Source organism: Drosophila simulans, chromosome 3R, assembly GCF_016746395.2.
Source record: "Drosophila simulans strain w501 chromosome 3R, Prin_Dsim_3.1, whole genome shotgun sequence".
NCBI classification, from domain to species: domain Eukaryota; kingdom Metazoa; phylum Arthropoda; class Insecta; order Diptera; family Drosophilidae; genus Drosophila; species Drosophila simulans.
Window position 1 is genome coordinate 7,915,030 of NC_052523.2, and position 25,359 is coordinate 7,940,388.

The 25,359-nt window shown below is 39.2% G+C and overlaps 2 protein-coding genes across 3 annotated transcripts in view; both read left to right on the top strand.

Annotated features, from left to right (window-relative positions):
• The window catches only part of LOC6727576 (patj homolog), a 29,434-nt gene extending 27,320 nt beyond the window's left edge, over window positions 1-2,114 (top strand). For both annotated transcript variants that reach the window (XM_039294697.1, XM_039294698.1), the window contains one exon: window positions 64-2,114. The gene's annotated coding sequence lies outside the window, so the exon portion shown is untranslated. The remainder of the gene's footprint in view (window positions 1-63) is intronic.
• A 1,817-nt stretch (window positions 2,115-3,931) lies between these two features.
• LOC6727577 (retinol dehydrogenase 13) lies at window positions 3,932-23,784 on the top strand. Its single transcript, XM_016176469.3, has 5 exons — window positions 3,932-4,171; window positions 6,179-6,831; window positions 7,336-7,399; window positions 23,042-23,188; window positions 23,315-23,784. The coding sequence occupies exons 1-5, from the start codon at window positions 4,074-4,076 to the stop codon at window positions 23,571-23,573; spliced, it is 1,221 nt and encodes a 406-aa protein (XP_016034171.1). The 5' UTR covers window positions 3,932-4,073; the 3' UTR covers window positions 23,574-23,784.
• Window positions 23,785-25,359: the final 1,575 nt, after the last annotated feature.

Consider the following 25,359-nt stretch of genomic DNA (forward strand, 5'->3'; position numbering starts at 1 on the left):
CTTAGCCGCAGCCATCACGACCGCTAATCTAATTTTCATATTTGTTCGCTTCGCTATTTGCAGATTTTATGACCCTTATATCGGCCTTGTGAATGAATCCATCGCACCACCAGCTGCCCCACATTGGAAATCTAAAGCAACCAAATAGATAAGTCTGCGGCATGAATCGGCGAGTCCTGGCGTCATTAGAACAATTTGTACATAGTATATAACCAAATCCGCACATTGACCGATTGGATTAACTACACACGACCTAGGTTTGAATTGATGGCCCAACAATCCCGAACACTGAATACTAAAAGCGCATAAATAAATAAATTGAACGGCACGCAACGACTCTAAAAATATCACAAATTGTTGTATCAATAAATTATTAATAACAAAAGCTTACAACATCAAATAGAGTTGAACATCAACGGGAATATGTACGTAAAAAAAACCCACGAAATTCCAAGCGAACGAGGAGTGGCGAATTCGGAATTTATTCATACACACACAAATATTGCAAAACATTTTTCCAGTTTAGTATGCATATGTCGAGGAGGCCATGATGGCCATAATGATAGCTCCCCGGTAGTTTCCACATATCCACCCGAATACCAGAAGAACCACATCCCCGCCCACCTTAGGAAACCGCTGTAAATATTCCAGAGATTATTTTTATTGTCCTTTTCAACTTTGCGTAGCATAAATTTACAATTTCTAGCTTGTAAATCATTTATACATACAAATAATATACTTAAATAGGTAGGGCTAGGTCGAAGGGGGCGGCTGTGTCGATGGGCGTGGCAGCTCTGCGTAGTTAACTCACTCACATCCTCAAGAATTCGCGGTCATTTCATTCAAACTGTATAGGAAATGAGAGTTGCAGAGTTGCAGTTGTGCGTATAATCGATTACATATACCTATTATAGATACTGCAAATTCTATGCCTATGAATATAATAATATATATATTTACAATTGACGACCAAGCAAAAGTAAAACTTTAACTTTAGTAACAAGTCAACACAATTGAACGAAAAACACACAAACAAACTGAACTAAAGTAGATCGAAAATAAAGACATTGGTGAGGTGTTGAAATCACCTCTTGCAGCATAGAGAATATACACATTAAAACAAAAGCTTATTAGTGATACTAATTTTAAATGGACAAACAAGAAAGCAAATGATTAATTAAAGAAGAAAACAAACTATGATTGATAATTCTAGCGAACCTTAAAATGTTTAAATTGTTAATAAATTTCTGTTGATCGATTCTATGTTATCTGAATTCGATTTCATGTGTATATAAAGTTATTAATCACATCAACAAGATGCTTGAGCTATCTTTAAAAAAAAACTGAACGATTAGATTAGGATAACAACACACATGCAGTGTGTTTTAAAACTACAATATCTGTTAGTAATAATTCCAATTGATTTATTATTAATTTGTGTTTTGTTTAGTCCTGTTAGCACAAGTGTTTGTAGTCATATTTCTGTTCAAAATTCATTGAACTTAATAAATATATTTTCGATTGATTTTTCCAAATTTGTATCCCTTACTAATTTAAATCGACTTGTAGTTATGAAACGCACTGTCCACTCGTATACCAATTTACACAAAGACATAGAGAGACATTAAACTCATGCACTTTCGCTTATGAATACTTCTATGTTTTGCAGATGAAATGAGAAAAAGTTCCACGCAAGTCAAACAAAATATGCAGATACATTATCTATCTATCTATCACGCAACCACACTAACACACAGAAAAACGCCACACACACACACACGTATGTAAGAACACGCACACCAATGCAAAAAGAATCATAATATCTGAAACAAACTTACCAATTAGCATTACAAACTAATGAAACAACTCTTTCGAGCGAAAACCAACTAAGAAATCGACTAAAACTACACATAATGTAACAATGAAACACAATCGAATCGAATCGAATTGAATTGAAACACGAGACACGAAGGGCAACGCAGACTAAAGTTGAAATCCATATGCAGTTTGGCAAAAACATAGGCTACATTAGACACAGAGTATGTAAATTGACGAACGTTCAATAAACGAATGCGAAAATATAACAAAAGTATTAATACACGTACAAAGATCCATTTGAGTGTGCAATTTCATTTATTTTGTACAGAGGGGCATGAGGGGGGCATGCGGGGGAACCCCCATATATTTTGGTATGCTGTTCAATCAATTGTTCAACCGGAAATGGAAACAACACACTGCGAACTGAAGGCGCAAAGTGCATGGAGTGCACTTTCCATAGACCATGGCTCCTCCCATAGGGGCTGTGTATGAAACTACATACATTGCATGCGGTACGACGGACTAAATTACTCGAAAAATATATATTTAGTCACTGGCATGTTTTATGGATGCGTCGTAATTGAATTGAAGTTTCAAAGGGTGAGAGGTTTCGGTGAAATGGACCGAAAGCGAATGAATGGCATTTTCCAGCATTTTCCGGGAACAAGTGATGATGGCTCTCCGCTGAGTTCTTGCCGGATAATAAATTTGGACAGCGTGTGCGCCAATGGACAAGGTAAATAAGGGTGTTCCATTCTAAGGGTTTGTATTTTTTTCGGATTTATGTAGGTGCAAATAAAGCAGAACGATTTTCCAGTTAGTGCGTTTACAAACACTTCAGAATTGGCAGATTTGATAGTAGTATAGATTCATTCTTCGTTTTGTTTAAATAATCATCAAATGACCAAATTTTCAATATTTATACTTGACTAATTCTTTGATGAATGCAAAGTAAGATATTACCTTAAATAAGTTTTCTTAGTTTTCATATTACAACACATTAATGTTCCACTATATACCAAACCACTTTTCTCCATATTTTATCCCAGACAACAGCTGTTAAAGGATAATTACAATTTGTGGTTACTCAGTCTGGCATTTATAGTTTCGAATAAATATAAATGAAAACGGAATCTTCGCGGTAAAAACGCGAAAAGATTAATTGAATCACATTAGTCTGCATTGCCGCAGACAAAAATATGCAAACTGAATGCGTAAGCCGCAGAAAATGAAGTGAAAAAAAATGGGATGAAAAGCGAAGTAAAAACACAAATTAAAAAATGGAAAACGTGTGTAAATAGCGAGCAGCATTTTCCGACCCTCTCACGTTCTTGTATATTGCGGCTTGTGCAAATTTGCACCTAACCTTCAGAGCCACGACGACAGGTGGAAAACTCGGAAAAATCAAACGGGGGCCAGGAAAATGAGGAGCTTGGGGGCTTGAGTTTCCCATCTCGTTCTAGCGCTCATTTCGTATGCCGCGCAACAAGCATTTATGTAAATTGAAAATATGCCGGTGACGTTTGAGGGGTCGAAAAAATAGGCGGCGATGCCGAGCGGGGTGGTCATTTAAATTCAATTGTCAACGACATCTTCTCCGCCGGCTCTGGAAATCTGCGCTCAGATGAGAGCTGGTCCACCACTCGCAAGCCCGCATTTAAACAGGCATCTCTCGATAAGAGCAAACACTTAGAACTTTCTAGAAGCCATAAATAACTATCTTATTCTTAAATCGAGAATTTATTATAAGTCTTATGATGACTCTAGGGTATCTGCCCTTTAAGTGGGCATGCTAGTTTCCAATTTTTTGCTATTTACTGTGGTGTTGGCACTGACCATAAAAACCAAATTACAGTAGCCATAAAATATAAAATTCTTTAAAATTAATATCAAATATTTGTGGTTTTTCTAATCTAAAATAGAACGCCAATAATTTCATAAGCACAACCAAAGCTTAGCATATTCTTTCCAGTTTCAAACTATTTAAAATTCACGCTCATTCCCCGTTCACAATTATGCAGTGACCACTGTAGTTACGCACATAGTAGTTACGTACATACATTCACTTATGCTGCACCCAGTGCGGATGACCACGCAAAGAGTATTCATATTTATTACTACGGATGCCGTTCAGTTCGCGTTTAACATTTGTGCCGTGCAGACCCAGTCACAGATTCATTCATCGATTGCAGGGAAAGAAAGAGTGAGGCAGCACATACCACGCAACCAGAAGCATCCAAAGCATCCACTCAAGGATGGAGCGACTGCTGACCATGTTCGAGGAGGCGGATCCCTTCGCCACGTGGTGGCCCACGATAGCGGCCCTCACGGTGGGCATTGTGATTACGGTGCGGTGAGTGCGATGAGTCAACGGAAACTGTGTTATATTTTTTATTCACCCGGCCACATTCCCTACCCCACCCCACCCTACCCTACACCACCAGAAGCCCCCATTTTTTGGGGCATAAAAACTTTCGCCTCGGACACACGTAAATAAATGTCGCAGCAGCCCAGTAAAAACACCCCCGCAGTCACCATTCGCGGAAAAGTTTTTAAGTGGATTTCATACGGAGATGGTGGAGAACTCGAGAGGAAGCGGATGAGCAGTGGTGCAGAGAAGACCCGGATAATATGTAATATCTGAAGATTATTTCCACTTTTGTTTTTTACACCCTCCGGTACTCGAGGGTTAACAGGGTGGACTTTATTCATGCGAAACAAATTGGGGATAGAACACGTAGCCTACTAATAATCATACATGCATTAAAAAGTAAATAGGGAAATTTTTAAAGAAAATATTTAAATTTTCTATAAATAATAAAAAAAAGATAGTCCGGTTTAGTTGGAGAATGGCTTTATATACATACATGGATTAATACATATTCAGCACAGTATTTCTTGAGAGCCCTTCTCTAATTTGAGAGTTTTGCTTAATTTGTTTTGTACAGGGTATCTGGTAGTTCAAGCATTAATTTACCACACCGACTACTGGTTTTTGTTATTCCCGCTCGCGGTTTTTGTGACCCGTCGCTATCTGTCGCTTCGCAGTTGCAGGTGTTAGTTTAAGCTGGGAAAGCGGAAGCGGAAATGGCAGTGACTGCAATATGGCACTCTGCACTTCCCTTGCAAGCAAGTCAACCCGCACTCCCTGCGCCACCTCAAAATATTTACAAAGTGGATTTGCGAAAGTTTGGCTCAAAGTAAATGAAATGCCAAATGAATTCCAAAATGAGGGATGGCATGGCAAACTTGGCTCTAAGTGCCAAAATAAGTCCCCGCCAAATGAAGTGGAGCAAATGGAATGCGGTGAAGATTATGGAGGAAGTAACTGACTGCAAAATGCAGAAATTAAATTGGCTTCGATCGGGTAAGGTGGGCTCTTAAAATTGGGAGTGCAGTGAGCTTCATAAAAGCAATTACAAAGCAAATTATTATCAAAAAAACAAGCTCCTAATGTGAATATCTTTTAAAGTCTCAAAATAAGCTGCCTTTAAGCTGATAGCTTACAAGCGCAATAAGTTGTTTCTTTCAAATGTAATTTTATTACAAATAATATTATAATATAAAACTAAATTCACAGACAACAGGACTAACGCACAAAAAGTGCAATTAAACGAATTGGAAATGAATTAGAACTCAGCCATGCGAATTAATTGACTACAGTACGAATAAATACTAATTAGTGAGCTTTGTACCTGCGCAGAGTTTAAAACACATTTCGCATATAGCTTTAGATAATGCCTGTGCTGCAGTAATTTCGTTTGTTTCCCAAGGCTTCAAATTAAATAAATTGACAATTATTGTTTACACATACGCAGCCGAAATTAATGGAGTCGAAAATGAGCGGCCAGAGTTGGTCAAATCGCCAAATGACCTCAGGCAGACTTATGCAAATAGCCATGCTGATTCCATTAACGCCTATCAATAAGCCAAAATTCCGACTATATGCCTTTACCACCCCAGACACTTTGAAAAAATCTATTAGATTTATTTTGCATAGAAACATTAAAAAACCTGCTTTTGTTTAAAGCGAATCTGTCTTTAACTATGTCAATTTTAAACTTTTTATGCACAAAACTGGTGATGTGTATAATTTTTTAAAATATCTTATCTAAAAAGTTTCTTCTATTGTAAAAGCTTGACTCATTTTGAACGATCTTTTATGAGTTTCATATAAAAAGAATCACTCTTAGTGGTAATATTTAGCTAAGTGCACACACGCGACATGGATGCAGGACATCATTAAGCTACCCATAAACCACTAGCCACACCCACTGAATCCCATGCCGCCCCTTTGCCATTCACCATTCTCCAACCTCCAAACTCCATCTAATCCATGTATCCTTTACCCGCATGCCAGGACCTTAATGAGCGGCCAGCGCTGTCCGAACGATAATCAAATCAAGGAGCAAATCGTGGTGGTCACCGGCGGCAACGGCGGCATTGGCTTCGAAATAGCCCAGGCCCTGGCTGGCCGAGGTGGCCGTGTAATCCTCGCCTGCCGCAATCTCGAGGCCGGGAAGCGGGCGGCGGCCATAATCAAACGTGAGCTGGGCTGCCGCACACCACTGAATTCCTTGGACGAGGATGACAATCCGGCGGACAGATACTTCGTGGAGGCACGCTACTTGGACCTCTGTTCGCTGCGCAGTGTCCATCACTTTGCCGGCCAGCTGATGGCGGAATTCGAGCGGATCGATGTGCTGGTGAACAATGCCGGCGTGGTATTCGCCAACACCCAGGTGCCTACGGAGGATGGCTTTGAGCGGCACAGCCAGGTGAACTATCTGGCCCCCTTCCTGTTGACCCACCTGCTACTGCCACACTTGCAACGCTCGGAGCAGGGCCGCATCCTCTTCGTTTCCGCCCATGCCCATCAGGGCGCCAAAATCGATTTCGACGATCCCCTGAATGTGGGCACCTGGTCGGTGAAGTTCCACGCCCGCGAAGCATTCGCCCACTCCAAGCTCTGCGTGCTCCTCGCCACCCGTTGGATGGCCAGGGAACTGAAAGGTAAGTGCCCAAAGTTCGAGACCTATTCCCCGAGAGAGAACTGGGGAAGTGCACTCGGAGGAGCTGCCTTTTCGGGCTATCTCGATTGCTCAGTTAGTGGCCATTAGGCAGGGAAAAATTTAATTAATGAGCTTCTATCTTTGCTGCACTTGAACTTTCGCAAAACTTATCCTAAAGTAATGTTCGTTTGAAGTATTATTTAAAATTTATTACTTACAACACATAGATTACAGTATGTATGTAAATACATCAATTATATATTATTTAACATTGTTTATTCTTTATGTATAAATGGAAGAATAGCTTGATAAAATATTCATTTTATTTCCTGACTTCAAAAACCAAATGGTATAAGTATGGTAGTTAGCTCCGAAAGTGTTATGTTTTTCTCTCAGTGCAGTTCCAAATTTTTAGCATAGTTTGCACTCTGATTTATTGATGCACTCACTGCGCAATCTTGATTTCCGAGATACAAATAACCAAGGTCCGCTAATTTCCCCACAGGTACCTCGGTCACGGTCAACTGCTGTACGCCAGGACTCGTCCGTGGAACCCGCCATTTTCGCAAGTAAGTGCCCAAGATCTGGAAGCCCCAGTAGCCAGACCAAGTCAACCGGGGAAAACCCGCAACCCAAATTGAAATTCAAACGAAAGTGGAGCAAAGTGCAGAATGCAACTGAAACTCTAACTAAATTTTAAGCTCATTTCGTGGCCGCGCGAAAGACAACTTTTGCACTTTCATTAAGCAGCTCCAAGCTTGTCTCTATCTCTTTCTCTCTGTCACCTGCTATCTGTCTCTCTCTCTCTGGTTTTCTCTGACTTTGTATCTGCATCTGTGGGATGAGGGAGAAGGCGACTCGTTTTGATGCAATCAAAAAGTTGCCAAGTCATTCGGGCGGGGCACGAAATGGAAGCCACCTTTTTTGGCAACAGCATCAAGGTAACATTTCAACCGAAGGCCAAAATCATTTCGAAATACGAAATGAGTTGGTCAAATACCGAAATCCGGCCCAAATGCAACCAGAGAAATGGGTAAACGAATTGCAAGGGTAAGAGGTAGCAATGCATTTGGGAAAACATGCATAGAATGCAGTAACGAGAAACTAGAATTACCGAATAGATTCAATAAAAAGTTAATTGCTTTTATATAATGGATATTAGAATTTCTGAAAATTCTTGTAATGGACTGAGATTTGAAATTCAAATCACAGCCCAACTACAACTCATGGTCACTTCTGGTTGGCATCGATTTTCGTGCAACACGACATACAATTAGTTGGCAACACTTGGCCAAACCATAATCAGGCTTAACAATTTGCCAATGCGATGGCATCGCAGTTTGCTTCTAAATCCGATTTTAAGGCATGCAAATTAGATGCGACTCGGCGCACAAAAAAGTAAAACCAGAGCAGCACATTTGCACAGTACACCGAAAAGGACGTGCAAACACGACAAACAGTTGCAAATTGCGGAAGGACAAAATGCCAGCAACAACAGACATCAACTGCCACATCAGCAGGACACTGAGAAAAACACTCGTATCCTTGACTATTTAACAAAATGAAGCTCACAGAAACGCTTATGATTAGTTGGCATTTGTGGGTCGTTTCAAAAGAATAGTCGGTTATCCTTAAATTAGTTACTTAAACTGGTATATGTTGTTAAAAACCACTTAGAGCCTTTAGCTTAGTAATAAAATAAATATAAATTTATATTGATATGATATAAATGTATAAGCTTTTGTGAACTTCTGCCATTATCATTATCATCATGCTTGGATATATTTTTGCAACTGTGCACGAAGGAACAACATTTCCAAACGACAACAGCTGCAATGAACTTTCACCCGGCCACGCCCACTCCTCATCATCAAATGCAGATGAGCTGCCATCGAGTGGCAGTTGCCAAAAAGATATGAGGATGTGGGAATGGCAGGGAGTGAGCTCCTTGGGCCGAAGTGAAATGCGGTAATTAAAAGCGGCCAAGTCAGAGAATTGCGGGTCGGCCGCAATTGAAATGGCGGCGGGTCAAGCTCGGCTCTCACTGCTGGCCAGCAGGCTCCTCGTTTGGGCCAACTTTCGCCTGCTGACCCCGCCACGTCGTCCTTTTGAGTTATGACCCAGACCCACAGTCACACACCCCGGTGACAGATGCCTCCGCATCTACTGGCTCTGTTGACGCTGCTGATGCTGCCAGTTGTGTTGGCAGCTCGACTTTTTGCTAAAAAAGATTTATTCCTTTGGGAATTGTCCCAGAAAGTAAAGTACCTGCGATATAAAGAGTCCCTCAGTCATACAAAACCTTGAGATGGAGAAACCTTAAGAATAGTATTTCACAAGTTGTACCTAATAATCTGGCTAGTTACTTAAGCTAAGCTAGCTAAGCCTAGATACTTTTCTATTTTGAAACTAGTCTCTCTGGACTATCCTGAATTTTACTTTTAGAATTCATAAAACTTATGATTTCTTATAATTATTTCATACAACCTTTTCAGGGCAACCCACTTTTTTTTAGCTTCTTAAGTCAATTTGCCTACTCTCTACCATTACAATTGGGCATCTCTGATGGCCAGCATCAAGTTGGTGGCACACTGTGAACTAACTGCCTGGCCATGAACATGAACATGTCCGGGACTCGGGGTCCGGGGTCCAGTCTCCTAATGATGGACCAGAATTAATGCGAAATTTATTGATGCTTCTTAAGCTGGCACAAAAGTTGTCCCTTGTTTTTCCGCTGCTTCCTTTTTTCTGGCAGTTATAAATTAGAATTTGCCGACAATGTGCTGGTACACAGAGGGCTACTGGTGACCCCCAGATTCTCGGGAAATTCATCTATTCAGATTGTCCAGGGTGGATACGATTTTCAGGATGAAGAGTTCACAGATTTATTTATTCGTGCGCGTCAATACAACCTACATTCATAGCTTAAAAAGTTTTGTGAGAAAAGAAAAGGATTGTTTCAGTTGGATTTATTTAAGCCTTTGAAAAAGAACGACATGAAATCGAAAAACCAATTTAATTTTTATTTAACATTTATGAGATTTAAATTACATTTCAAGTACTTTCTGTGACTCCTTAAAACAACTTTAAAGTGGTTGGAAAATTACGTTTAATGACCCATTAAATGTATTTTTATGAGACTCTTTAAAAAATAATGTGACATTACCCAAAACGCAAGATGATTTAGACATTTCGGATAAGGCCAAGAGATTAAACATCGCTCGATGGCCATTGAATTTGTGAATTATTATGAGCCTGTTCATAAAGCCTGTTCGCACATGCGACGAACACATGTAAATGGGGATTTTGGGGGGAGGAAGCACATGCCCAGTGGAGACCCAAGAACCAAAGCCCCAAGCCGAGGACAATAGATGGCCAGGACCCACTCGGTGGGTAGCACAATGGAGCAGGTGCTCAAGTGTGTGTGGCACACACGGAGTCACAAACGCAGCACACAGTTGCACATTGTTAACACGACCAGCACGTACAACAAATTACACAATTCAATGGCAATAAATGATGTAAAAGAGGCTAAGGTTAAGATACAGTTCTCGTGCTCATTCCACCGTAAGGAGCTGGAGTTGGGCTGTCAGAAGCCAGGAAAGCATAATCCATCATAGGCACAAATTGTACTGTCTGCATATGTACAAGTTTAACTACCCTGCTCCGTTTCCATTTCCATTTCCATGCTCATATTTCCATGCCCATACTCCGCTTTTCCTGCCGAAGCAGAAACATTGTTAACATGCGTCATTACAATTTGCAAAATGCGATAACAATGCGCCAGCAAAAAGTGGCCTGAAAATGGGCAAAAAGCGAGCCAGGCAAATCAAATGCCTTGGCGAGCGTACAAATCATTTGGACATAAAACGCAGCACCTTGGCAGGTGGAAGGTGGAATAACGCTGTGGACAAGGACATGGTCATGAAGATGGAGATGGCCCTGGAACTGGGGATGGGCATGGGCATAGGTACTGCTCCTATCGGTGTGGCACGTGACCAACTAAGAACACAAGCCCTCTTACATCATGGAGATGTATTTTTTAGACATCTAATAAAATTGTTTAACTTATGTATAGAACATAACATACCCATTGGAATATCTTAAGTTATCGATATGCTAAGGATGCAACAATACTTATAAATAAATAAATTTCAAGTAGCGAAGGCCTATGTAGATGCCGGATGTTTAGAGAACTTTTACAATAAATTAAATATACTGATAGCGTGCACTTTCAGCACAAGTGCCTTAATTTCGTTGTATTGTAAGGGCACCACAACAAGCCAGGCAAAGTCGAAACAAATTAAACGTAACAAACACATGCTCACCTCTAGTGGCCAAGGAAGCACCCCACTTGCCCCAAAAACTTGGCCAACTGCTGCGGGCAGCGGCAATAAAACAGCAAATGAACAGCGGAAGCGACATCAAGTGGCTGTACATGTAGGTGAATGTGAGCCGGGCTTCTCCACGGGCTCGGATGTTTGGATGTATGGCGATACTGGAACTGGAACTGGATTGCTTCATGCCCATGTGAGCAGCACTTGGAGCTTTTCTATGGCTCTATAATTCTATGATTGAAAATCTACTTAAGAATTCTGTTTCATAAAAACGTATTTAATATACAATCCATTAACATTTTTACAATTATATTTCGTCGATAGTAAACTTGTTGCAAATAGGTGTTTTCTACTTTCTGTATCTGAGTCAGGGGTATCTGATAGTCGAAGTACTAGACTATAGCTTACTATCCAGTTTTTACTCGCCATATTTGAATATTTTTTCTCACATTTTCGCATTCTATTTACGTTTTATTTAACGATTTCCGCGTAATACCTATAATATTTGTGTTGCCATCATAAATATTTTCATTGCATTGTTCGGTTTGAATTCATTTTTTCTTTCAGTGCATGAAGCATTGGCTTCCTGTCCAACGGATATCTCCCTGTTGTGCTTTTTGTGCTGTTGCATTCTGTTACATGTTTTGCCTTTGCAAGTAGATTTTCTTTTTACAGACTTTGTAGCGCCAAATTGAACTTTTGTTGTACTCGTACTTATACCACAGTGCCACGCCCCCCACGTCACCTCCCCCGCTTACTTACTGGCATACTATGTATGTATATGTGTATGGCATACACTATTCATATCGGAGATAACTCTGACTTTCGTTGGCAACTGCAAAAGTGCCGAAGCAGCTGTCATGCTCACCCATGCACTGCGATTCCCACCCCCAACCATCCTGGCCACCCAGGCCATCCTAGCTATCCTGGCCACGCCCACATCCTGACACTCTTGGGGCATCTTTCTTCATTTTTTGCAGCTGCCATTGATGAAAAAACCGATACCTGCTGGGCTTTACAGATTGTGGCCGAGTGCTTATCATCGGAATTCTTGTATACTGCATCATCTTGGCAGGAAGGTCAGTTTATGGCTGCGTATCTGGGCTGATTTATTGCGACCCTTTATCCACTTGACAGTTGGACACTTACATAGCAGATTGGTTGCTAAAGCAAGATTATACATTTAAATGCAGCTATTTAGTATGTCCTTTTGTCGGTCTACTCTGGAATTAAGTGCCAATATCAATATGCCACTTTCCAACTGCAGCACGGAATTTCCCATCTAATGAAATAATATTCTATATAAAAAGTAACCATTCTAAAATAACCTATATATTGTAACATAATCGCCAGAAAGGCACTTAGCCCTTAGTCTGCTTAAATCGCCGTCCAATAAAAACAATTAACATGGCGTATACGCTATTAATTTCGACCTAGAGTGGATTCAATTTCCGCTGGTGGCCCATCTAATGTGGCATTAAAGTAAAATACTCGGAAAAAGCCATACCCTTTTCTCTCTTTCAAGCCATTTTGCTGCGCTTTTCCTTTGGCTGCCTGGCGGACACACACACGTACAGCTAAAAGATTTTCCCGGTCGGTAATAGCAGGTGGTGCAGGTCGGGGTTTAAATGAACTTTGCACCGCTGCAGCTTAGCGAGTCAGGCTGAAATTTTTCAATCCCACCCACGGCGACGGTCAAAAATTGGTGTGAGCATATCAGGCTGGTCGGTGGCGTATACGCAATATTTCAGACATTCAAGCTGCAACTGCTTAGCGAATATTCTCATATTAGAACCAACCTCAACTTGAGTAACATATATATTTTTAATGCTTTTAAATTTAAGTGTTCATCTAATCTAAGCTAGAAATGTAATATTTTACATTTAATTAAATGTCAACGTGGCTCCCAAACAAATTATTTTCCCAATTTAAACCGGAAAATTTATATACTCCCTTCGAAAGCCCACCAATATTTCCCGACTACTCTGTGTAAACAGCCATTAATCAATGCATCCAAAGAGTAACCACCTAGTCTAAGCCACGAACCCAGCCACACACATTCATTTTGTTTTGCACTCTTTTCCCATTTTTTCCCAACAAACCATCTGCAGCCCCTGCAGCTTTCTATGCACTTTAAAAATGCAACCAGTTGGCGAGGGACGAGGTGTGGGGGGAGTTGGGGGGCTTAATGGCGGAGGGAGCAAGGACAGATACTCGTATCTATGAAAACGCTGGCGTAAAACGATGAATGGAATCAACACCAGCCTCGACCCAGGGACAAGGGGATTTAACTTTTGTGGCGGCATGGGAGGTTCCAGGGGGTCAGAGGAAGGATCCAGGGCCAGGTCAGCCCAATTCAAACATAGTGATGCGAAAGGCAATATTTTATATACCTAGATGAGGTGTGGGTGTAAAATCCCAAATAAGAAGACTTTACTCGTTGAGTTTTTGTAAGAAAACTGATTTTATTTGGAAATATCTTCGGTTTAACTAGGTGACATGAGAATCGCATCTTAAAGTAAATGGCCTACGCAGAGGCCTAAGTAAATAGTCCCCGCCTTATCGAGGTCCCACGCTCGGGCACATCTGCCTATCTTGAGCGGCGAGGACCTTATCTGTGGTCTCCCGCTAAGGGACTATTTTAGGAGGCGGGGAACGATCTCAAGTGACTGACTCATGTAGTGTGCACATGTTTTTGAGCAATGCACCCATGTCGCCTTAGATAACAAAATCCTAAATATAATTTATCGCTCTCGATTCATTTACATAAGATATGAACGGAGCCCAAAATTGTAAGTCTTTAAATATATTCGTGTTCATGTGTGAACATTCTGCCAAAGGGCCAGCAAAGCTGAGATGTACATTAGTATATTAGTTGCATTTATAACAGCAGTGGACTGTATTTATTTGATATATGTTCATTTATTTTGCAACTAAGATTTCAATGGGCCTAGTTTTTCTGGCTTTTAATTTTATTGGATTACAATTATGGTTTATATTATTTTTAATTCAACAATTTGTACTCAATTAACTTATTTTAAACATTTTGCTTTTTCTATGTAGAAGTACATTTTCTATTAAACAACGATATAGTGGACTGTATATTTTTATTTGTTATATTATTTTATTGTTTATTTACTATTGATATTTATAGTACTGGCAACGGACCTGCAAAGGTTATTGCTTGCATTCTTTGTTGCACAGCACATTTCCGTATGAAATATATTATTAATACTATCATTAGTATTAAAGCAATAATTAATCCAGCATGTCCGGAAATATGATGGAAATGTAAATCTTTCAATTTTTGATGGTTCTCTTTCATAAATTTAATTTCATTATTCAATCGTTCAAATTCCTCAGTATGATTTAATATTGATAGTTTCAGCGGATCCCAAATAATCTTCGGCACTTCACTAACTTCTCCTATATAAGGTGTTGATAATAATTCTTCACTTTCGGACTGAATGTTATGGTGGGCAACTAGAATTTTATCGTCGGTTCTTGCCGTACAATATGGCGCAATGCTTAAAACTCCTTGCTGAGGCAAATCAAACAATTCAATTTGAGAGCCAGTACATTGCAGACGGACTTTTGAATTCGCAGGAACCTTAAACAACCAACAGTACTCACAATCTCAACATCTCCTAGCGGGTCTAGATATATTGCTGAGGTTTTATTTATTTTGTCTATAGAATATCTTGGTGCTATATCTTTAGGTAATGCGCTAGAAACTTGACAACTTAACACAAACAACAACATTGCCATAATGATTCCGATCTTGGACATTCCCGATGTCGCTCTAGTTCGTCTTTTTGGCTCTTGGTCAGCCTCATTTTTGTCAACAGACTTTATTCCTTCCAAGGGACAAATTTTAGTAATGGGTCTAGTGATATATCCTTCCTGCATCTTTACTTTAGCCACTCGGACCTTATCATCATTCCCCTTATGCACCTTTTCCACCTTTCCTAAAGGCCATCTTGCAGGATGACAATTCTCATCCTTTAATAAAACTATTTGCCCTTCTTCTATATTAGGAATTTCCTTTTTCCATTTATTCCTTTGCTGGAGCGTATGCAAATATTCACTTTTCCACTTAACCCAGAAATCTTTCTTCATTTTTTGGATAAGTCTCCACCTATCCAAATTTCCGATTTTTTCATCTTCCATTGGTTCGACTATTTCTAAAGGTGGTCTTCCAATTAAAAAATGACCTGGTGTTAAAACTTCTTGTTGGTCCTTCTCACTAACTATAGTGTATAATGGCCTTGAATTTAAGCATGCTTCTATTTGACATAAAAGAGTTGACATTTCTTCGTAAGTCAAAATAGTGTCGCCGATTATACGCTTTAAATGGTATTTCATTGACTTAACTCCAGCTTCCCAAATACCTCCGAAGTGAGGTCCTGCCGGGGGAATAAAATGCCAATCAATCCTGTCCTTTTCAAGCTGCGCTGCAATCGTTATATTTTCTTGTATTGCATTAAATAACTCTTGATCTAATTTTCTTGCAGCTCCTACAAAATTTGTTCCGTTGTCTGAATAGATATTGGAACATTTTCCCCGTCTAGCAATAAATCTTCTGAGTGCTGCTAAAAATGCGTCTGAAGTTAGATCGCTTACCATTTCTAAGTGTATGGCTTTGGTGGCCATGCAAACGAATACAGCAACGTATCCTTTAAATGTTTTTTGGCCACGATTTTTTGAACATTTAACATAATAAGGACCTGCGTAATCTATTCCAGTATTAAGAAACGGGAATGTCATCGTCACTCTATATTTTGGCAAGTTACCCATTATTTGCTGAGCTGTATTTTGTTTATACCTTGCACACGTTACACATTCTCTTAAATACTTTTTCAACGAATTTTTCAACCCGAAAATCCAATACTTTCTTTGGATATAGTTTCGCATTAGGTTTATCCCTCCATGCAATGTTTCCTTATGAGCATTTTTTATTAATAAGCTTGTTAGGTGGCATTTTTCTAAAATGATTGGATGTTTAACATTAAATTCTGCATTGGAATTTTGCAATCTTCCTCCAACTCTTAGAACCCCATCCTTGTCCAAAAATGGATTCAATGACAATATTTTATTATTTGTCTTGATTTCCTTTTTGATTTTAAGGCACTTTATCTCTTGCCTAAACTGGTATTCTTGTTGTTTCTTAATAACAACTGTTTCCGCTATTCTTATCTCCTTTACTGAAATAATTGATGAATAGGCTTTATTTCTTGTTTTCATCTGCACGAATCTATTTATGTATGCTATTATACGTATAAGTTTTTCTATACTGGAATACCTTTCTATTAATTCGTAAATAGGATCATCTATTTTGTCATTTAATACCGTATTTATTAAGACAGGTTCTTCTACAGACTGCTGCCGAGGCCAAAGTTCTTTTGGGTCTGCTAGCCATTTCGGACCTTTCCACCAAAAATCACAGTTGATCAACTGGTTAGAATCCACTCCCCTGGATGCTAAATCTGCTGGATTATCCTCTGACTTAACATGATTCCATTCAGTATTTTTTAATTTCCGAATGTCATCCGTTCTTCTTTTTATAAATTTGATCTTACTTTGACCACTGTTAATCCATGCTAAGGTAATCGTGGAATCACTCCAAGCATAGATCTCCATTATATTGTCAATTGATCCTTTTAGTCTTTGGATTAATTCACTAAGCAGGTGAGCTGCACACAGCTCGAGTTTGGGAATTGTCTTCCTATTTTTTATAGGGTTGACTCTACTTTTGCTAGCTATTATATTAACATGAGGTCCTACTTTAGCATAGACTACTGCAGCATATGCTTTTTCGGAGGCGTCCGCAAATCCGTGAATCTGAATGACTGAAGAACTGTTTGAATTAATCCACCTTGGGATTCGAATATTCTCTAACAATAATAAATTTTCTTTATATTTTTCCCAATAATTTTTATCTTCTATGGATAATTCCTGATCCCATTCACTTTTATTTATCCAAAGTTTTTGAATAAAAAGTTTTCCTGAAACCGTGACTGGTGCCAACCATCCTAACGGATCAAATATTTTTGCTAGCGTTGATAACACAACGCGCTTATTTATATTTTTTGATTCATCATTACAATTTACGCTGAACTTAAATAAATCATTTTGAGGTTCCCATTTTAGTCCTAAATTTTTAACACATTCATTTTCGATAATATTGAGAACCTTATTGTCCCCTGTGTCCTCCACAGTGGTTAATATTTTGGAATTGTTGGAAATCCATTTCCTTAAGTTGAATCCAACTTTCTGCAATTCATGGAGAATTAATGTTATTAATTTATTAGCTTCTTCTACCGAATCAGCTCCAGTCATTAGGTCATCCATATAGAAATCATTCCTAATTATTGCACTAATAACTTGGTTTTTACATTTATCTGCAATATCTACCAGAACCCTGGTAGCCAAATATGGTGCAGATGCAGTTCCGTAAGTGACTGTGGTTAATTTATATGTTTTAATTTTTTCTTTTGGAGAATTTCTCCATAAAATATATTGATATTTTTGATCATTATTATCTATTTTAATTTGTCGGTACATCTTTTCAATGTCTGCCGAAACAACAAATTCCCATTTTCTCCATTTAATAATAATGTCAAAAATATCTTTTTGAACTCGTGGCCCAACCCACATTATGTCGTTCAAACTTTTGTTATTCGTAGTTTTTGCTGAAGCATCAAAAACTACTCTCAATTTGGTCGTAAGGCTTGAATCTCTAATCACTGCCTGGTGCGGTAAAAAATATTTGCCTTCATCACTCACTTCAATCATGTGTCCTAAATCCATGTATTCATTCATGAATTTAGTGTAGTCAACCTTAAGTTTTTCATTTCTTTTTAGTTTTTTCTCCAGATTCATGTAACGAGCTATCGCTTGTTTCTTTGAATCTCCTAAGGTGACATCCTCCTTGAATGGAATTGACACAATGTATCGCCCATCTGAATCTTTTTTTGTCGTTTTGATAAATTTATTTTCACAGATTTCAGACTCGATATCATCTTTTTCTTCTTCTTCCACTTCCCAGTAGCGATCTAACTCTTTTATTTCTATTGTTGTGGCTACAATGGTTTCTTTTCCTTTGGATTTTTTACATCCAGAAACTATCCACCCGAAATCAGTTTTTTGCCCAAGGAGACCGTCTATTTTTATAACTCCATTTTGCAGAATGTGAGTATATACGTCTGCTCCAATGATTAGATCAATGCGACCCGGTTTATTAAAATCGGGGTCGGCTAATTTAAAGTTCTTCCATTTTTTCTGATCAACATTAATCGTGTTGACTGGAAGTGCCTTCATAAGTTTTGGGAGAATAATTGCTTCAATTTCTAAATTTTTCGGAGAATTTCTTATCGAAATAACCGCTTTGTGCTTGGAGATGCACGTTCCTGTGGAAGATACTCCACTTATTTCAGTATGAGACCGAAATTTTTTCAATTTTAGAATCTGTGCAGACTCTTCTGAAATAATTGTGCTTTGAGAGCCACTATCAATCAATGCTCTTAATTGTTCAAAGCCTCCATACCTCGACTTTACTTGAATCAAGGCCGTGGCCAACAAGGCTTGACCTGTTGTTCTACACGTATTCACTTTTTCTGGATTATGACCTGCAAAGTGAAGTAACGTGTGGTGAGGTTTACGACAAGTCGAACAAAGCTGCTCGCTTATACATTTTTTACCAAACGGATGCCTCAGACATCTTAGGCAAATCCCATTTTTTCTTACCCAGTCAGACCGTTCTGCTGGATTCATTATTTTAAATTTATGGCATTGAATTAAATAATGCCCTGGTAGTTTGCAATATGCACAATTGTCACTATAATTTTTATTCTTGTTATTATTAATCATTTTCTTTACAGGTTTTACTTCCTGTGAGAATGATGATATAGAATTGAGCCTTTGCTCTAAAAAGTCCATGACATCAGAAAGTGCCTGTATTTCTTTTGTCTTTTTAACATGGCTTTCATATAAATTGAGTGATTCTTTATTGAATTTCCGAAGAATTATGTGAGCGAAAATTGCATCCACATCTTCTGGTAATTGTGCCTTTAATTTTATAATATAAATTGACTCGTTAATCGTGTCAATAAATGTCTTTATTTGCTTATTGGATTCTAAATTTAAATTTGGCATATCCATAAGCCTATTCATATGATCTGAGAATATGTTTCTTTTATTCTCATATCGCTTGGTCAAAAACTCCCAAGTGGCTTCATAATTTTCTCCAGAGCCGAGCAGTAAATGAGTAACCACATTTCTGGCTTCTCCTTTTAATGCTGACTTTAGATAATTAAATTTGAGAGAAGGACTGAGATCCTCTCTCACATGTATGAGCTCTGTAAAGAGTTCATTAAAAAGATCCCATTCTTTGGAATCACCAAAGAAAGTGGGAATCTGTATTTTAGGCAGGGTTGGTAACTCCTCCGCCTTAACAACCGTCGACATTTCAGCTTTATTTATTGTGCCACTGAGTCGACTATTAATGGCTGTAAGAATATTTTGTTTGTCAAATTCAAGTTCGCTAATTTCTTCTTCGAATAGCGAGCTCTCAAAATGACTATTCACCTGTTCAATCAGGTTATCTATTTTATGCCATAAAAATTCAATTTTATTTTTCCTTATTTTAAGGAAATCTGGACTACTGTCTATTAGTTTAGACGTATCTTCTAGATATACTCGAAATTGGCCAACATTATTTCGAAATGCCTGCTCTACTTTTAAAGCGTTGTTTTGTGCTATACCCTCTTTTTCAGGGTGACCACACATTTCAAGGTTTAATGTAGGGGGAGGGTTTGATTTAGGGACAGTGTTTGATTTAGGGAAAGTGTTTTCTACCGACTCGCCCTTAATTTTTTCATTTTTATTTTTAATTTTTTCTAACACCATCATTATTAAATCATACTGCTTCGCGTTAAAATATTCATGATCGACAACGCCGATCTTTAACAAATTGCTATGATTAGCAATGAAACATTTTTGAAGCTCATTTAATTTTAGAATTTCTACATCTGTTAATGTTGGTTTTACTTCCAACTTTCTAATTTCCAAAATAATTTCGGACTGCTTCTTAAGGAATTGAATAGTCTTTTCTGACATCATTTTGAAAATTTTTTGTAATTTCTTAATATATATAGTACGTGTATATGTATTTTATATGTATTTATATATATATGTGTGTTTGGATAAACAGAAAATTCTTGTTTTGACTTAGCTGATGTCGTTGTTGTTGCTGCTGCTGTTGCTGCTGTTGTTGCTGCTGTTGCTACTGCTGTTGCTGCTTCTGCTGCTGCTGTTGTTGCTGCTTCTGCTGCTGGTAGAGGCTCCTTTGAATTTGACTTCCTTCTCTTCTTTAAGGCTCCGTCGATGTTTAAAGATGATTTTTTTTTTTATTTGGCACGTTTTATTATTTTTGTAGTCCAGTCAGATTTTTTGTTTTTTAGCCATTTATTTCGGCATTTATGCTCTTTTGGCATATACACTGCACTCTATTTATGAGCTGATTTAATGCTATTAGAGCATTTATAAGGCACTGTTTTCAGGCACTTTTTATTTAATTTATGCTCTTATGGCATATACACTGCACTCTATTTATGAGCTGATTTAATGCTATTAGAGCATTTATAAGGCACTGTTTTCAGGCACTTTTTAATTTCACAATTGCTGATGTATGGCCTCAAGCACGCCTTACCACAATTTATAATGGTACACAAAGCAACCTTTAGCTATAGACTATAAGGTGCTTGTTTTAAAACATAAAAGATTCTTTTGTATCTTTTTGCTTTTTATATTTATACTCTGTTCCTTACCTTTGGTAGGGGGAAACAAGAGTCACTTATTTTTGCTACCTTTAGCTGTAAGATGCTTAAAGGAGCTGGCCTTTCTCTGAGTTCCTTACCTTTGGTAGGGGGAAACTGCAGAGTCGATTAAAGGCTCGATTGACCAAATGTAAAATCCCAAATAAGAAGACTTTACTCGTTGAGTTTTTGTAAGAAACTGATTTTATTTGGAAATATCTTCGGTTTAACTAGGTGACATGAGAATCGCATCTTAAAGTAAATGGCCTACGCAGAGGCCTAAGTAAATAGTCCCCGCCTTATCGAGGTCCCACGCTCGGGCACATCTGCCTATCTTGAGCGGCGAGGACCTTATCTGTGGTCTCCCGCTAAGGGACTATTTTAGGAGGCGGGGAACGATCTCAAGTGACTGACTCATGTAGTGTGCACATGTTTTTGAGCAATGCACCCATGTCGCCTTAGATAACAAAATCCTAAATATAATTTATCGCTCTCGATTCATTTACATAAGATATGAACGGAGCCCAAAATTGTAAGTCTTTAAATATATTCGTGTTCATGTGTGAACAGTGGGAAAGCCATAAAAAATGATAAGTTGGTTAGGGCCCTTACTAGATATAGCTCATTTCATATATAAATTGAACAGTAGCATTCTTGGAATACTTATGTTGCCTCAAATATAATTGCCCTTATATTAAATTATTCTAAAAACTAGAATTAAACAATAAAAGTATATATAGATAACTTGGTGCACATAGCTACTTTCTAGTATGGTTATCTAGTTAGAACGACCTACTATATAGGCACCTCCAATTGCCGAGCACACATGGCATCGCTTTTATGCGTGACTTCTATCTGTGCGTACTATGAAGTGAATGAAAATGAAAAGCAGTTAATGCTCAAGTCACGGAAAAAGCGTAAATGGAAAAGTTAAACGCATTAATTATTTATTTATCGTTTTATCGTGTTCAAGTGTCGGTGAACTTGCTCACCGTTCATCGTTCGTTGCCCGCCTGGAAAAAAAACAAAAGGAAAGCGGCAAACGAGGGCGAAAAGCATTAACAACGACAGCTAAGCAAATTGTGCGCAAGTTCGTAATCCTTCCTGAAAGGCAGCATCAGAAGTGCACAGAGAAAAATAGTTAGGTAGCTTTAAAGTGTGTTCAAAATAAAAAAATTACTTAATAATTCAGTTATAAAACAGTTGAATCAATATGAAATAATTTACCTAAGTATAATAATCATTTAAAGAGCTCAGAAAAGTTTAAGTTTTAGGTTTAGCTCTTTTATTAATTCAACAAATTATTCCCAGCGACCATTTAAATTTTCTCAGTGTAAAAGTAAGGAGAGGCGTTGAAAGAAGTGGTAGGGAGCTGGTCGGGGGTGGCCATTTCGCACAACTCGTTGGGCTCAGACTCTGGAATTGGCCCAGTCCCAGCTGCGGAGATGGCCAAAAGCTGGAGATCAACGGATGAGCGGCTGAATTGAATGGAGGACAGCTGGCGGTACTGGCGCCCTTTATCGCCCCAATTGAAAATGCCATTAAAACAATGCACCCAAAAGAAATTGTTCAAGTTTCGCTCGATGACCAGATTTAGTCAGAACTTTATAAGAAACTTAACTGGGATCTAACGATTTAATTGAAAGCGGAATATGGCTTGAATAATAAGCAAGCTAAACAAGACACTTTATTTCCAAGTTTGTGCATATCCAGAGAGTTTCAAGCCACTTTCATGTTTCTTAATCAAAACTAATTTAATTGGCTAAACCAGCAACAGAAACATTTGGAACAATATATGTAGATAAGTTGAAATATAGTTTTCACTGCCATATATCAGCTGTCAGGAAAAAGTTTATTTATCTATGCGTAAATCATAAACGACATTCCATATAAGAATTTAAAGTTTGTGAATGGCCATTTTATTAAAAAAAATTTCTTTTCCCTGCTAGAACCCATTTTAAAAGCAACGAATTCATTTAAATGCACCCCATTCAGCTTCAACATTTCCTGGCTCCTTGTTTGCCATTTAAATAATTACAATAATTGGTTAACTTTGCAGCTCGCCGCTGATGTCGTCCCTCTGCGTGAAGGCGGTCACCTACCCGTGGATGTGGCTGTTCATGAAGAACGCCTACGAGGGCGCCCAGTGCGCCATCCGCTTGGCCACCGATCCCCAGCTGAAGGAAGTCACCGGCGAGTACTTCAAGTGAGTAGTTGCCATGGCCACTCCGCTGCACTGCACCGCACGGCACTCCACTCCGGTTTCTGTTGGCCGCATTAGCAGCACTTTGTTGGCCACTTTCTGCAGCCCCTTTTTTTTTGTTCGTTGCAGTGATTGCGAAATTGCGGAAAGTTCGGTGACGGGCCAAGACAAGGAGTTGGCCAAGAAGCTGTATATGCAAACCATAAAAACCCTCGAAAGCGTTACCAAGCTAACCGTCGACAGGGAGGAGTACGGCTTGGATTTGCAGCTGGAGATGGAGTCTGAGCTGAGGCTGGAGGGCCCGGCGGAAGCGGAACCGAAAACGGAAACGAACCAGGCAGCGGATGAAAAGAAGTGGCAGGGGAATGGAGAGACGGAGCAGCCGTAGTCATTGGAGTGATTTATGCCTGGCACGCGGCCCGAGTTCCTTGGAGACTGCCAACTGCAACGTCTATTTGCATTCGGTTTAACAATTGCCGCATTAGGCAGCCTGCCTTCAACCCCCCCCCCCCTCGAATTTTATGGGGACCCCTGACTTTGTGGGGCTCCCCCTTTTTTCGCCGGAAATAAATGCAACTTTAATGTGCGAGCAGCCTGAATTTGCCGAGTTTGTACTTTTCGAGCAGCGTCGATGGGCTGAATACGTTTGTGCTTGAGCCTTTGATTTATTCCCAATTTAAAATGGCCTCGTTTGAGCGGGAATCCCTGCAAGAATCCCAGAATGGACACTGGCAAGCTATTCGGGTGAATAATAGAAATGGATGGGGGGCTTTGGGGATTTTCAGAGTAGATCGAATGACTGAATGCCTCTTTCAAAGGAAAATGTTTCTATTAAATCGTCATAGTTATTATAAAATTCATTTAATTTCAATTACATGCGTTACTTTCCAATCAAACTAAATCATTTGCCATTTATTCTATGCAACTAAAGTTCAAAGATTATTTCGATTAAAATCCAAAATAGCAGCCCCGAATTGTAATCGTATATTTAGAAGTCCAAATGCTGGAAAATCCATGGGCACAAGCTTGAATGGAGAATAGAGAATGAGCTAATTGCAAAATGTTTTTCGCTCCGTCTAAATTTGGCCCCCTCCCAGCCCCCGACTCCTGATCTCTGGGCCAAATGGCAACGCGTGCCAACAAACTGTTGATTACCAGCAACAACAACGAGGACTTGAACTCACACAGATACTCGCCTAAATAGATATGTGTATGTATGTGTGTACGGACGGAAAACCAACCAGAGATGCAAGGCCAATTATTTTTAGTTCAGCTAAAACCGATTTCCATTATAATGTGTGTACAATCTACAATGCGAGGCTTAGACGAGGACATGCCAGGGGCAGACAGCCGGGAGAATTCTACATTCCGAGGACCCGGACGCCACCTACACAGAGAACAAATAGACATCTAAATCTGGCTAATTGATTTTAAAATGTTTCTATTATGTTTAAAGCCTGCTAAAACTTCTTCTAAGATACAATACACTAAGATACAAATAAGGTTAGGCTTAAAATATGACGGTCTTTACTCCTTCATAGATATATTTCTTATTCCCCCCTAATTATAAATTCTTTAAAGTAAAATATTTTTAATATTTTATCCGACTTAGTTGAGTTATTACTCCACAGTAGTTTTCTATGTAGCGGGACACATGCAACTGTCTCGACGCAGCCCCGCTTTGTATGCTATGGAAAATCTCTTTATTATATTACGTGCGACGCTTTTGTTGTCAGTTGGCAGGCGGCACAGCACCAGCAACAAAAGCCATTCACCCCCCTTCTGGAAAAATGGCCTCCCAGCACCCAAGACCCACAACCACCCACCCACCTCCCGCACACATCCGCATCCCCATTTTTGCGGGAGGGGGAGACGGGGTAAGCGCCATGTGTTGCTAGAGCAATTTTATGCTTCCCTTTTCGAAGTCGCTTCGTTTGACTGGCCCAGTTCTTTCCGCCCATTTTTCCCCATTTTTCTGATTCTGCGAAATGAAAAGCTCTTAGCGTGGAAAAGCGATTACGATGCTGGCGAAAAGCTTTACGTTTCCGGTTACCTTTCCGCCGCAACGTGTTACCGTAATGTGCATTTTACGCTCTTAAGTTTGGCCGACCTAAAGGGGGATCCCCGGAGTTCCTCGAGCTACTGACCTCCGGTGTGGCGTGTGCATTCACTGA

What these genes read in the sequence shown, in the direction of transcription:
- LOC6727577 (XM_016176469.3), top strand. Translation starts at nt 4,074, where the DNA reads ATGGAGCGACTGCTGACCATGTTCGAGGAGGCGGATCCCTTCGCCACG. An exon ending in GGCATTGTGATTACGGTGCG is followed by an intron (nt 4,172 to 6,178) that starts GTGAGTGCGATG and finishes CCCGCATGCCAG; the next exon opens with GACCTTAATGAGCGGCCAGC. An exon ending in GATGGCCAGGGAACTGAAAG is followed by an intron (nt 6,832 to 7,335) that starts GTAAGTGCCCAA and finishes ATTTCCCCACAG; the next exon opens with GTACCTCGGTCACGGTCAAC.